The 14379-nt window shown below is 36.9% G+C and overlaps 1 protein-coding gene across 1 annotated transcript in view; it reads right to left on the bottom strand.

The window, feature by feature from the left end:
* The window catches only part of PLB1 (phospholipase B1), a gene marked incomplete at its 5' end in the record, with an annotated part of 116444 nt that overhangs the window by 20703 nt on the left and 81362 nt on the right, over nucleotides 1–14379 (bottom strand). The window contains 9 exons of the mRNA XM_083348375.1: nucleotides 3674–3725; nucleotides 6434–6533; nucleotides 8039–8082; nucleotides 8973–9040; nucleotides 9459–9517; nucleotides 11096–11156; nucleotides 11590–11667; nucleotides 13066–13137; nucleotides 13538–13633. Of these exons, the coding sequence (XP_083204501.1) occupies nucleotides 3674–3725; nucleotides 6434–6533; nucleotides 8039–8082; nucleotides 8973–9040; nucleotides 9459–9517; nucleotides 11096–11156; nucleotides 11590–11667; nucleotides 13066–13137; nucleotides 13538–13633 (630 nt within the window). The remainder of the gene's footprint in view (nucleotides 1–3673; nucleotides 3726–6433; nucleotides 6534–8038; nucleotides 8083–8972; nucleotides 9041–9458; nucleotides 9518–11095; nucleotides 11157–11589; nucleotides 11668–13065; nucleotides 13138–13537; nucleotides 13634–14379) is intronic.

The raw sequence follows: 14379 nt of genomic DNA, 5'->3' as shown, positions 1-14379 counted from the left end.
GTGGAAAACATTTTGTAACATGCAAGACAAAAAGGAATAGGGCTATTTTTAGAGCAACAAGCTTATATCACAAGCAGTGCTGGTGAGTCTATCCTGGCCTGGGAATCACTAATGTTGCCAATTTCTTGTCTCATTAATTGAATTTCTTTCCCTGGCCTGTTACTTTGTCTTCAAAGGATGCCTGCAGTGTTTGACATCACTTCTTTCTGTTTTGTAAGCAGGGATCATGATCTCTGGAACCCAGCAGTTATTCTGACTTTTTTTTAAATGTCAATGTTTCCACTCAGCTGCTCCCAGGAATAATCAGACACAGAGGGGAAGAAAGGGAGGTGGAGTGAAGGAGAAAGAGAGAGATGAAAGGAAACATGAAAATGCAAAAAGGAAAATCAGTTCCCTTTTTTTACATATCTTTGCTATTCCAAAAGTCATGATAAAGCTTCCTTCCAAGCAGCTCAACTCTTCTGACAACGTAGACACTTGCATTTAGTTTTAGGGAGGGAGGTGGATAACAAAATGGAAGTGGTTTGTTATTGCCTTCCTCTGGGATATATATATATATATATTCATCATCCCACTGTTGGCTAATATTTTCCACCTAGGTGCTATCCCAAATTGACCCTGCTTACCTTTTTGAGCTCAGTCCAGGTGGGATAGATGCTGCCATAAATAACCAAATACACAACTATATGGAAAGCTCTCAACATCTGTTATCCAAGTCCTGACTTTTGAAATGCTTTGTTTTTTGTTTCAGAGCTACACAAAATGGTGTGTCATTAGAGTGATGGCACTGGGCCCCGAGCCCAGATACCTTTCTCACTAGTGGAGTTGGGTGGACAAGAGTCAACTTTACAAGTTGAGTCTGTCAACTTGATCTTTCTTCCTTGGCTCTTGGCACTCTATTCATGAGGTGCCTGGAGATTTCCTTAGGAGTCACTGCCTTCCTGAGCACTCAAGGACAATTTCTTCAGCTTCTCCTTGTCCAGAAAAACTCTGCTAATCCAGGCTCACCACCCAGGCCCAGTTTTCTGTCTTAGCATCACATCCACTTTTTGGAGAGGCATCAGTATGCCACTGTCCCCTCCTGGAAGTCTCCCCAGGTTCCTTTCTCAAAGTAAAAGGATGAGGGGTGGGATGTTTTCCAGTTCCTCCTCTTTCTCCAATCAGCCCTAAATAGTTTGCGTTAAAAGAAAAAGTCTGGCAATGCCTCTGAAAGACATTCAGAGATCCAAGGAAAATAAGTTGTTTGAAAGTTGGACAAGCAGTAAGAGCATGTTTCTTTATCTGTGCTTCATATTCTCATTTAATATATGCATAATGGAATTAAGAAGTTTCTAAATTTCAGAAATCAAAGTAGTGGTAATTCCATGCTCAGGGTGAATTAGTTATGTTTTTCTTTGCACTAAAACAGGCATGTCAAACTGCTGGCCCATGGGCCGGATGCATCACACTGAAACCATGCCCACCCCATTGCCAGCAATGGGGAAAAAGTCACGATACGTCATGGGACGTCACAAGTTTGACATGTCTGCAACTAAAACATTGTTTTACTATGTTCTTAGTGCCCTATGTCCCTGGAATCTCAGCTATCTTATTGATAAGTACTGAAAATACTAATCCAGGCAAAGCTGAAAGTCATGTTGTTGTTGTTGTTAGTTGCGAAGTCGTGTCCGACCCATCGCAACCCTATGGACAATGTTCCTCCAGGCCTTCCTGTCCTCTACCATCTTCTGGAGTCCATTCAAGCTCACACCTACTGCTTCAGTGACTCCATCCAGCCACCTCATGTTACTTGCACCCAAATCTTGAAGGAGCCAACTTTACCAAGCAGACTCCCTCACGGATTCCAGCACAATGTCAGACATTTTAAAGTGCCACTTTTTTGTCCCCATTTCTTATGATCTATATAGTAAGAATAGTTTTGTGCACTCTTTATCTGCAGATACTATTTAGTGTGTTCTATTCAGATAGGATTAATCTTCACAAGGACAAATTAAGATGGAATTCAAATAAAATAAAATAAAAATCAATCAACAGCACCTTCCACACCCCGATAATTATAACAAAGCTTCCAGCGGCTTTCTTTTTTTTTCCTGTTCTGCAACATTTCCTGATATTAGCCAGAAAGATAGAGGAAGCCAGGCCTAATCTAAATTTAAAGTTTTGACCAGGTTCTAAGGCCTCTGAGTGTGATGGATATGTGTGAAATGTACACAATTTAGCAATAGGGAGAGTTACTGAAGAAAGTAAGATTTCAAAGAAGCACAGAGAATAAGCAACAACATAAAAAGCAAGATAAACCACTGCCTTACCCTACTGAATACTGTATAGAGAGGGCATGTTTCTACAGTAAGCAAACTCACCATTTGCACCTGGTTTACATAAAACAATATTATTGCTTCAGTTTCTGACATGCCTGCAGCTGGATTCTTACTTTTCCATAATGTAAAACTGCAGTCAGACAAAAGTAGGAAGGTAGTGGTTATAATGATTGGCAAGGACCCTGCCATGTCACGGAGTAAGAACTGAAGCTAGAGGGATGGGCCAGAATTTGCCCTCTCCTGCCCCAGCCCCCATTTTTTTTGGCTCTTTTACATGTTGGCCTTAAAAACTCTCATAATCCAGGTTTGGATCCAAAGAGCAAAAAAAAAAAAAAAGATCCAAAAGCATAAAAAAAAAAGTTTCACAGATTTCATTGATCCATTGGCATCCCGGCTACTTTCCACAGCCAAAAGTACATCTAGAGATCCCACCACACCATTCTTGGGAGTGTAGTAGGAATAAATATCTTTTGCTCTTTGCAATACGTTAAATTGACATACATTATATCCTTTATTTTCATTCAGAAACATATTCTAATATCTGGGTTAAGATATTAAATTATCTTAATATATGGGTTAAGAAAGGCATTCTTCCTTGTCTCTTTCTATCTCTAATTCTTCCCATAAACCCAGTTTGCTCTAGTGATTAAGGCACCAGCCTAGAAACTGTATTATTATGTAATATTAATTTTATACCTATTGTGTATTCATTGTGTTAAAAAAAGGGTAGAGTTCAAACAATAAAATTTGGAAAAAAGAGATGCCTTAAATGTAATCAGATTTTGCTTAAGGTGAAAGTTAGGACTTGTGTACAATACTGTATAATAAAAATAAATAAGTAGCAGATACATTAACTCAGGACAGTCAGTTTGGTAAGGTGCTGGCCTAGAAACAGGACATTTTGAGTCCTGCCTTAGCCATGAAAGCCAGCTGAGTGACTTTGGTCCAGGCCTTCTCTCTCAACCCAACTCACTTCACAGGGTTGTTGTGGGAAAACAGGAGGAAGGAGTATTAGGCATGTTTTCCTCTCACGTTATTTATAAAAATAATACAAATAGGATAAAATTAAATAAAAATAAATAAGATAATGTTTCCCATTTGTTACCATCTTCGAGGACTACTTGCTCTCTGTATATTTTCAGCAGCAAATACAATCTTAGTATTGTTAATATAAACTGCTGATATTGACCATGCAATAATTAATTTATATTACATGGAAAGGAATTAGAACCTTTTTATAATGATTTCAGGATTTTGATCATAACTATTATCTTGAACTGTGCAATGATGTGGAAGACTGCTTAACATAGAAAAGTCTAGATTTTTCTTTAGGCTTCCAAAATGCATAAACTTACTGGACTCCTTTTCATGAGCTCTACCAATTCATGTGCTTGGGCTGAGATGTTCCTAGAGAGACAAAGAAGAAAAAATGTCTAACACATACCTTGAAATTGCAGCCTCAATGAAACCATTAAAGTGCGAGTGAGCTATATCATGGGGATGAACTGGGATTTGAGAACTCCCAGAGGAAGTGCATAGTGTAATTTGAAGAGTGACTTCTAATCATTCTCCAGCTGTCAACAGTCATTACCAAAACAACACAGATGAAAATAAATCACCTTCTTGAGCAACCAACATAATGAAATAAGCAATATATCTGGGGAGTTTGTAATTCAGGAAAGTTGTGAGTTGTGAGTCCTTTTGCATGAAATGAAAAATGGCAGGAAACTGGTTTTCTGTTAACAAAATAGGAGCTTTACTTTTGCATGACTTCTCAGTTTTAACATACATTACTTATGCATTTGAATGATCAGATTTATCATGTAATTTTCCATCAGTGATTAGAATTGGCCCTGAAGTCCACAATAGCTCTGGTTGAAAACTACATCTAGCTCTGCTTCAGATTCCAAACCCTGAAATATATTTTCAGCATGCTTTTTTTCTCCAACTTTTATCTTTGTAATAAATCCATGAAGAACAAAGCAAGCATTTCAAACTATAGTTTGTGAACCAGTTTCTGGATTTTTACATAGAGCAATGCCATAACAGATGCATTACTTTTGTGCTAACTAGAAGCAAATAAATTAATGTTAGTATTATCTGTCAACCATGACTCAGAGGGACTACAATGAATGTATTCTGTTACATTGCTCTAACTGGCTGTGTGAAAACCACCACTAAGAACTGATAACAAAGAAAGCATTGAGTACCCCCAGTCTTTTAGGTAATTATATGATATTTTAAAGATATATTTTATTGAAAAGATGATGTGGATTTGCTTAAATTGTTGAAGAAGTGTACTGCAACATCAAGAGAGTTTAAAAGCTAATTCCATTTTGAGTGCTACAGAAAGGCTTTGGGGAACTTTGGGCTAAACACTTTTTCAGCCCAATCTGCACTTATAGAACTGTTGCTTCCCTTTATTTTATGAACAATCACCCCAAGAGCAATATTTTTATGCGTATATAGGGAAAGAAACTTTTCACGAACAAAACAGCAAGCAATATATATTCTCTGAAACAGTGGATGCTGCGTTGAATAGTCTTATTGCAAGACAAGCATCCACCTGCCAACCAGCCTTCCTTCTTGTCAAAGAGCAGAGAAGCTTTGATCAATTATTTTGTGAAAGGATTGGTTCTGACAGCCTGCACAGAAATTTAAAGCTTTACATTCTCAAGGCTGCAGTGACTTTTTCACAGTCCTGCTATCTAACCTCTAACTCCCTCTGCAATCAATTTAGTGTTTGGCAAAAAGTGATCAAATGGGGACTTCATTGTCTAGGGTTGCCAAATGCATGCGAACAAGTAATACTGTAAAAGATTGAACAGTATAAGATTATGGTTAGATCTTTACATCAGACTAATATCCTAAGAGGATTGAGATAAAACACAGAAAGAATATGGTGGACTAATTTAGCTAAATTGTTTATGAAAAACACATGCAGTTATGGACTTGAGATGAGAGACACATCTTAAAACTGCAGTGCTATACCAACAGAATATAGGTTCATGAGTTTGCCAAGAATTAATTCCACTTAGTTGGCTGTCTGCCCAGCAATGGATGACTGCTTAGAAGACCTGAACTGGCATCTACTGCCTCAAATGTTTCCAAGGCAGACGGAATTACCGTATTTTCCGGCATATAAGACGACCCGGCGTATAAGACAACCCCTGACTTTTGAGACGATTTTCGTGGGTTAAAAATTCATCTTATACGCCGGAAAATACGGTATAGAAATCAATTGAGTTTGGCCCAGATTCAGCTTTTACCAAATAAAGTAGAAGTAGTTAAGAAATCAACAGAATGAACAGAAATACATCTGGGACAACAGAGAGCTGCCTCAAGGATAGGAATCCTAAGTCAGAAAAATCTGAACAACTGTTGGCCCATAGCATGTGGTCATAGGCACTGGCAATAGGGAAGACAGGAAAGGAAATGTTCAAACATGCGTGACATATGTATTTGTTTTATACATCAGGACAATATGTAACTGTAATGTTTATATGATGATGTTGCCTTCTGCATAGTCATTTTGGTATCATCAGATCTCTTAAAAAATAAAAACAACAAGAAGAGCAACTACTGTTGTGTTCCTAATGGCTAAAATTTAAAAAGAACTGGATTAACAGAAGTCAGCTTGTTGCACAATCCGGTAATGTGTCTTCCAGGTATGTTATATAAGAATTTTAAAATGTATTTTGATTTTTATTCTGCATTCTTCAATGTTTGTAGGATGATTGACTAAATAATAGCATCAGGGGTAGGTATAGAACTCTGCTGACGAACAGAAAATAAGAGTCTAAATGAATTTTAAGTCACTTTCTTATATAGTATACGTGGACATTATTTCATCTGTTTGTTAAATGGTTTCATGCCATGGCTCCCTGGATTTTTGCAAGCTTCTAATTCCCCAGCAAGTTAATCCAAAGTCTTATTCAGGTGATACTTTTGCATGCTGAATTCTGGAGAGTTGATTATAACAAACAGCTACTGGGGTGATTAATCTTAAGAAAAGCCTTCAGCTTTGGAATATGCTTTGGTTTGGTGAGGCTAAATATTCCAGTACTATTTCAGTCATGGACTTCCTTGACCACATGTCTCCTACAGGAATTTACCTGGTTGTGGCTTCTCCCACAGCTACATTGAACCCAGCAGTTTCCTTCTGCGTGCCAGTGGAAAAACCTGTGATGCCTGGATTAAATTTCTTCAAAATATCTGACAGAGATGGAGAAATTCAACTTCAGTGTTTCTCCAGTAAACAAGAACCAGCATCTCATTCCCATCTTTTAAAGGTTCTGAATCTTTACAAATCATTGAAAGTTAGTTCACATTTTACCCAACGTTTTCTTAATTATTCTGGACAATTGTTAGAAAAAAAATATAGCTATGGGGTCCTTGATACTTTTTGAGCTTGGGTTGTTTTTTTGCAGATGTTTCATTACTAAATTAGGTAACTTATCAATGCTTAGAAGGAGTGGTGCTTGCTCTCTATTTATATACTAGTGGCTTGCCTGTCAATAGGAATGGTAGTGTTCTTGGTGGTTCCTTGATTAGGCTGTTACTATTTACTGTTTGTCTGAGTTGTTAGTTTCTTGATTGGGTTGTTGCTTCTTGATTGTTGGTCTAATGTTAATCTTGGTGTTAATCTCTGCTTATCTGGCTATTGATTGCTAGTAAGGAGGCATTTTTGTCTTTTAGTTGTTGTTGTTTTTTGCTTTTTGATTGTCTTTTTGAATGGTATGTAGATCTTGTTCATCTCCATGTGTCTGTTTATGGCTGATTTGTCCAAAGGCCAGGCTTCTAGAAACTCTCTGGCGTTTTTGGACTTGGCTTGGTCTAGGAGGCTCACATTCCCCAGTTGGAACTATGGTGGTCTGCCCATGTATTGTGAAATTAAGGAGTTTTCATCATGTCTTCTGACTGCTAGCTGGTGTTAGTTTGTAAACTAAGTTTAAACCATGTTTGAATCTCTATGTCTTTATCCAACACTACTAAATGAGAAGTGCCACCACTGTTTCAGATAGGCAATTCATTTGAATGGCTAATAGTAAGCAGGTAGAACAGTTTCTTCTCATTACAAATTGTAATGTATTGGGCTTTGTCTTATTTAAGAATATCATGTGGGGTTAATTGCTGGAAGGTTGCTTAAGCAAGGAAGCTGGCTAACGGCTCCCAGCTTCTCAGACAACCCGTCTTCAGTGCCGCCATTGGCTGCCTCTTGGGCAGCAATAGGTTGCTTTAAACCTATTGGCCACCACCTAGAGGCTAGGGTATAAATTGCCAGAGAAGGCATTTTAATGCCAAGCAATCACTAGTCTGTTTTAGGTTAAACCTATTCTTCCCTAACCCTACAAATGATTAATTCCACTCACTATCCAGTTCAGTGTACCATGGGAATACAGCTGATATACCTCTTCATATGGTGGAATTAAGTCTTCTTTACTTTTGGAATTAAATCACAACTGTTGGCCAACTATATTATAAGTCTTGCTTTTCAAACCATTATCAGATCATGTATATAGAGATCATTCTAGTAGTAATATCTTTGAATGGCATGCTGAACAGTGGTTTGACTCAAGTAGAATATAAAAGAGAGGAGGATGCCTGACTAAAAAGGGAAAGAAAATGTGGACAACAATAATTCATACTTTTTCAAATGCATTTCAGATTTACTCATGTCTATTCTTATTTTGTATTTGGGTGTATTTCAGGGTACTCACTAGGTAATGTTGTGTGAGTCTCTAAGCTTCCATCACTTCCAGTGCTTGAAAAGGGATAATACAAAATTGGTCAGTAGTGTTAATACCATATGCAGCACATACCATCTGTCAGAGAAAATAACTGTGGAAAGGGGAGGATTGGTTTGGAAAAACAAATCTCTTCCAAAACAAACTATTAGGCAGCTATGAATTCTGTTTTCAAAGTTTTCAGATTATTTTAAATAACAATAATTTCTGAAGAAACAAAGTAATTTGAAAACAGCATGCAACTAGCCTAAACAGCAAAATATAGCCCTGTTTATTTTTGTGCATTCAGTGTACCAAGACATATCAAGGTATCAATTTAATATCAGGCATTATTTCATTGTATTTTTATTCCAAATGTCAGCATAATAACAATCGTTCCCTTAAGAATTGAGGGTTGTTGTTTTTGGACAAAAAGATATGCAAGGAAGTAAATCTGTAGAGGAGAATTGGTGATAATGTTTCTAATGGAATCATTGTTGCGTTAATATGTATAAGCATTAGGCAAGCTTCCTGTCATTGCTTTGTGCCACTCCTAGTGGGGGTTTAATGACTTAGGAATTATCTCAAATCTTGATCAGGAGCATGGCAGCACATTGTTAAAAGATTTCTTAATAAGTGGTTGGGAAAGATCAAACTGCATGTTTGGGCATGAAAATATGGTGTAGGATGGAACTTTCCCATAATGGAGCCTGTTTTCATTTCTTTCATATTTATAATTACCTGAACTTTTCAACCATGAACCTTTAGTTCTATATTCTACTTCTGCTTTATCAAACTTAATACCCTCCAGACAATGGGACTATCTGTTGGGAATTTTAGGCCTTGCTGTCCTAACACACCTGAAAGGTTCAGTGTTGGAGAAGACTTTTAGTAGAACTTGGATGAAATTTGGGGAAAAAACACTTACCTCCAGGAAAGTCCTCTCCAAGCTGTTTTGATATCATTCAGACCAATTGCTTTAGCACCTTCAGCAATCTATTAAAAATAGAAAAAATAAAATGCAATCAATAGGAATTTATTATTTCTTACAGAATCAAAAAGTTAACATCTGGTTAATGGTTGCTAATGAGATCACACTATCAAGCTACCAAAAGCAACACAGAGTAATATTATAGAAATCCTTCACTTAGTAAAGAAAGTAGGTAGGGCAAGGATCTTATGTTCAATTTATGTATTTAATATTTCCATTCATAGTATTCACCATTTGACGTGGCTACTGAAAGAATCTGTTTTTTGTACTTGCACACCACATATTACAGCTTCAGCTATAATGGTCAGTTATGATATTTCATTTAATAAACATTATTAACGTTCTGCTTGATATCATTTTAATAAGCTGACATTTTCACATTCTTAGGAATAACAGCATGGCTGAAAATGTGGACATCCTTACCATCATTGAATCACCAAGTGCTGCTATCACTCGAATGTCACCTGGCTGCAGCCTGTGCACTAAAAAAAATAGAAATGAGATTGAGACAGAGTATCATATACAGAACACAAAATAATAGAATTGGAAGGACCTTGAAGATCTTCTAGTCCAACCTCCTGCTCAAACAGGAGACCCTATACTATTTCAGACAAATGACTGTCCAATCCCTTCTTAAAAGCCTCCAGTGATGGAGCACCCCCAACTTACGGAGGGAAACCGTTCCACTGATTAATTGTTTTCACTGACAGGAAATTTGGGCCAGATTGTATCTCTTTTTTATGAGTTTCTATCCATTATTCTTGTCCTGCCCTCTGGTACATTGGAGAATAGGTTGATCCTCTTCTTTGTAACAGCCCCTTAAATATTAGAAGACTGCTATCATGTCACCCTTAGTTCTTCTCTTCATTATACTAGCCTATCAATATCCTGATAGGCTAAACATGTGCCAATAGATATAACTTAAAAGGTAAGTAATAATAATAGAGTTGGAAGGGACCTTGGAGGTCTTTTAGTCCAACCCCCTGCTCAGGCAGGAAACCCTATACCATTTCAGACAAATGGCTGTCCAATCTTTTCTTTAAAAAAGTGTTGGAGCATTCATAACTTCTGGAGGTAGGTTGTTCCACTGATTAATTGTTCTAAATGTCAGGAAATTTCTCCTTAGTTCTAAGTTGCTTCTCTCTTTGGTTAGTTTCCATCCGTTGCTTCTTATCTTGCCTTCAGGTGCTTTGGAGAATAGCTTGACTTCCTCTTCTTTGTGGCAGCCCCTGAGATCTTGGAACACTGTTTTCATGTCACCCCTCGCCCTTCTGTTCATTAAACTAGACATACCCAATTCTAGCAACCATTCTTTATATGTTTTAGCCTCCAGTCCCCTAATCATCTTTGTTGCATTTCTCTGTATACTCTTCATTGCTTCATCATTATTTAATCCCCAAATCAACAATCCAGTCTTTTCTTTCCTTTCAAAGTTAATTACTTCTAAAGCTTACAAGCTCCATACCCTTACAGGTGTATAAGTCTTACTAGACAGAATTTGGGCTTATCACCATTTAATCTTGCATAGGACTGAGTTGTACAAAACAGAGACTATAATGGGCAGATAAATAATACTAAGCACTGGTCTAGTTTGCTAAACTACAACCTAAATATGCTTTATCTTCTCCAGATTCGTCATTATCTTTGTTGCCCAATTTGGTAATTAATTTTCTCTTTGGGGGACCATCCTACGTATTATTAGGCAGCTGAAATTCCACTAAGTCAATGGGATTTAAGGAGTCTCATTGTATGCTCTACCTACATATTATTAGGCAGCTGAAATTCCACTAAGTCAATGGGATTTAAGGAGTCTCATTGTATGCTCTACTTTCAACCATACCAACCTTGAACATACAGTATTACTGTATAGCAAAATATGAGCTGAAAAATACAATCACTGGATTGCTTAAGATTATAAAAATAGAATAGGAAACTAGAAAACTACAGATGTTTTTGTCACTTTCTTCCCAAGCCCCAGCATTTTACATAAATCTTCACTGAGAGAGGAGGTAAATACATTATTATTTATTATTTTTACTGCATAAACAGCTATTTCTCACCTGATGTGGGGACTTCTCTGGATTCAGTTTGTACAGAACATGGCAGATTGCTACCCCAGTTCTTAAAAACAAAATGCAGTCAACATATCACTGGAAATTGTTCATATGGGTTGTAACATTGAAACTACAAGAAATCTAGTAGCAACTTGTGTTTCAGAGGGATCTCTACATCCTATTTCTTTGCTTCAAGAAATCAACCTGAAATTACTGATTAATCCTTGGGGTGGCAGGAACAGAATTATATCCAGGATTATTCATTACTATTGCCCACAGTTAAAAAACAGTTTGGTGTATTGGTTAAAAATGCTGAAATAAGAGCATGGATTCTAGGTCCCTGTTAGGGAGGAAACCAGCTGAATTACTTTGAAATATTGGGCTGCCTCTTCCAAAAATGTTGATAAGAAAACTGCATGGATGTGAAAGCATCATGTAGATACCACAAAAACATGAATATGCTAAGAGAAATAATGCAGAGTAAATAATAAAAGAATTACCTGATCTGGCAATTTGGTAGGATTTTCGGATGGATTTGTGACATTAGTGTTTCTGAAGGTACCCAGGAAAGGTTGTTGCTAGTAGAGAAAGAACATGAATGCCAAACTTCAAAATTTCAATAGAGGAAAACAGAAGCATAGATGCCACTAGATCAGCCACTTGATTGCAACTAAATCTGCAAGTCTAGTAATGGAAATGCTGCAATAATGGTTCTTTCACAAAAAAGGGGATCATTTTGGAATCAGTCTGTTTGAATAATGGAGACAAAATGGAAATTTTGAACTGGGATAAGTTTCTATAATGGGACTACTCTGAATAAGTATTAAGTTGCAAAATGCAATTGTCTGGAATCTGTTGTGTGTGTGGGGGAAATTTGGTATCTTTTCATCATATTGCTTGTCAGCCAATCTAGCAACTTGGCAGTATGGTGCTGGAAAGAGCCATAACCTCATGAAATAATGCAAAAGAGTGATAGCCAGCTCATCTGACATAAAATTGGGCAGAGAAGAGGAAAATTAGAATTACAAGCAGTTTAATAATCCAAATTCTAATAATATTTTGTAGCCTACATTTTAGGAGAAGTCCATGTATCTTAAAATTGCCAAGGTTGAGGAACACTGATATTTAACCATTACATTGCTCAGCTATAATGTGTTTGGCCATCTTGCAAATAGTTTGGGCTGGAAAATGCAAGAATATTTCCCTGTGACATTAAGCAGAACTGCTTTATTCCACAAAGGTCCACAGCAGATTTTTTCCAGTTCTGATTATGAAATTCCATTGATTAAAGAAAATGGGCAAATGCCATAAATTAGCTGGTAAGATCAAAACCAGCTAATTAAATAAAATACCAGCTAATTAAATAAAAACCCTAATTTTAAATATCTATATTATACTGCAGTTATGCCTATTTACCATGAATAAGTTACAGTGGATCTTTTTTTAATAAACGTGCACAGAATTGTGATGTTAATCTGTATAATTATGCCAATAAAATATATGAGGTAAGAATTTTCCAGAATTAAAACCACCAGTTCCTCCTAGGTCATATGAAGGACATAAGAACTGGCAGGCCCTTATGAAATCGGGAAGCTTATTTTGGAAAGATTTCTATTTTATCTAGTACATGGATGTAAGACGTACAGGATATACGTAAATTTATTTATAGGTTAAGAATGTAATCCTACACATGCCAATTAGAATCAGAACTAAGCTGCATTACATTTTGTGGTAATATTGTCTAGAATTTGAGTCTAATAGTTGAGGGATAGGACCAAGGGTTTCCACCTTCAACACAAAGATTACTTGGAAATTTTCTTAGTTCTCAAAGATCAAGACCATCCAAGGACACCTGTTCATAATTAAGCATGAACTGTTAAGCTGCTGGCATTCAAATATTATTGGCTGTTCCTTTGATACCCAAATTGTTCATTCCCACAAAATCTTTGCACTGGAAGAAGACGTATTATGTTTACCAGAGTTGGGCAGCTCAGTGTTATGTTATCCATAAAATTGAAGGAAACATCTTTTTTCCCAACAGGTTGAAGCTAGAGGGTAAAAGAAAGATATGATTATGTAGTTTAAGGGCTCATGCAACTGTTTGATTTACTGCTTTCACAGCAAAAAAGAGATAAAAGAAGCAATGAGCAAATATAAAAGTTATAAATGGAATATCTTCTTGCAGGATATCCTACAAAATACAGCAGTTACCCTGTTCAAGATTCAGCTAAGATCACAGTAGAAAAAGAAGTTCAAACTTGGGATGGAGAGAGAATGATAGCCCTTAGCATTGACATCCAATCAGATTCACCAGTCTTGATAGTAAGTTATCAATTTACTATCAGAAATAAAAGTAGGGGTTTTGGTAGGAATGTACACACTGCCCAAATAAAACAGTACAGCCATTTAAAAACTGAATTGTACAGTACCCTGAAGTAGGTATCTCACCATATTATTCCAGAGAGCTCTAGAAAGTTGGGAGTGTGATTTTTGACTAAAGTGAAAACAGTCTGGTGCAAAGAAGGAGGTATCTAGTCGCCCATCCTGAAAAATGAGGAAAGCATCGTTATTATTATGCCTTTAAAGATGCAAAAACAACGAAGCCAAACGGAACCCATATTTATTGGTTTCAAAGAGAACTAGCATTTTAGCATAAATACTTTATCCCACCTGTGTCATTATATGAAGAGAACAGCAAGAGATTCAGACCGACTGACAAAAGTTTACAATTTACAGAATCAAAATATGAAATTCCTCATCAAAAGGTGTGTTGATGGACCCAAACTTAAACATCTTTAATAGAGGATTAAGCAAACCGATGGAAAATTCTGGCTAATCTGAGGAAGTGGTACACAGTAAGCCTCTGAGTACCAATGTTTATATGACTGAAGTTACAATCATGTCATGCCTTGGGTTTTCAGTAGGTGCTGGAATGACGATTAGGGGTATAATATTAGATAAGTCATTGATCTGATCCATTAGAGATTTAAAAGGTGAAAAGACTTCAGATCACAAAGCACTAAAGATGCTCAATTTGTTCTATTTTATTTTTTTTTAATTTTAATTCCATTTATATCCCGCCCTTCTCCGAAGACTCAGGGCGGCTTACAAGCTTAGCAGTAGCCTTCATTCTATGTATATGCCTGCTTATTAGGGCTTTCACACACCCCCAAGTGGCATTATTACAAAGTCAGCTTAATTGCCCCCAACAATCTGGGTCCTCATTTTACCTACCTCGGAAGGATGGAAGGTTGAGTCAACCTTGAGCCTGGTGGGATGCGAACCTGCAC

The sequence above is a fragment of the Vipera ursinii genome, assembly GCF_947247035.1.
Source record: "Vipera ursinii genome assembly, chromosome: 1".
Classification (NCBI taxonomy): Eukaryota; Metazoa; Chordata; class Lepidosauria; order Squamata; family Viperidae; genus Vipera; species Vipera ursinii.
Note: the sequence above shows the minus strand (reverse complement) of the source record. Positions and strands in the feature narration are given on the sequence as shown.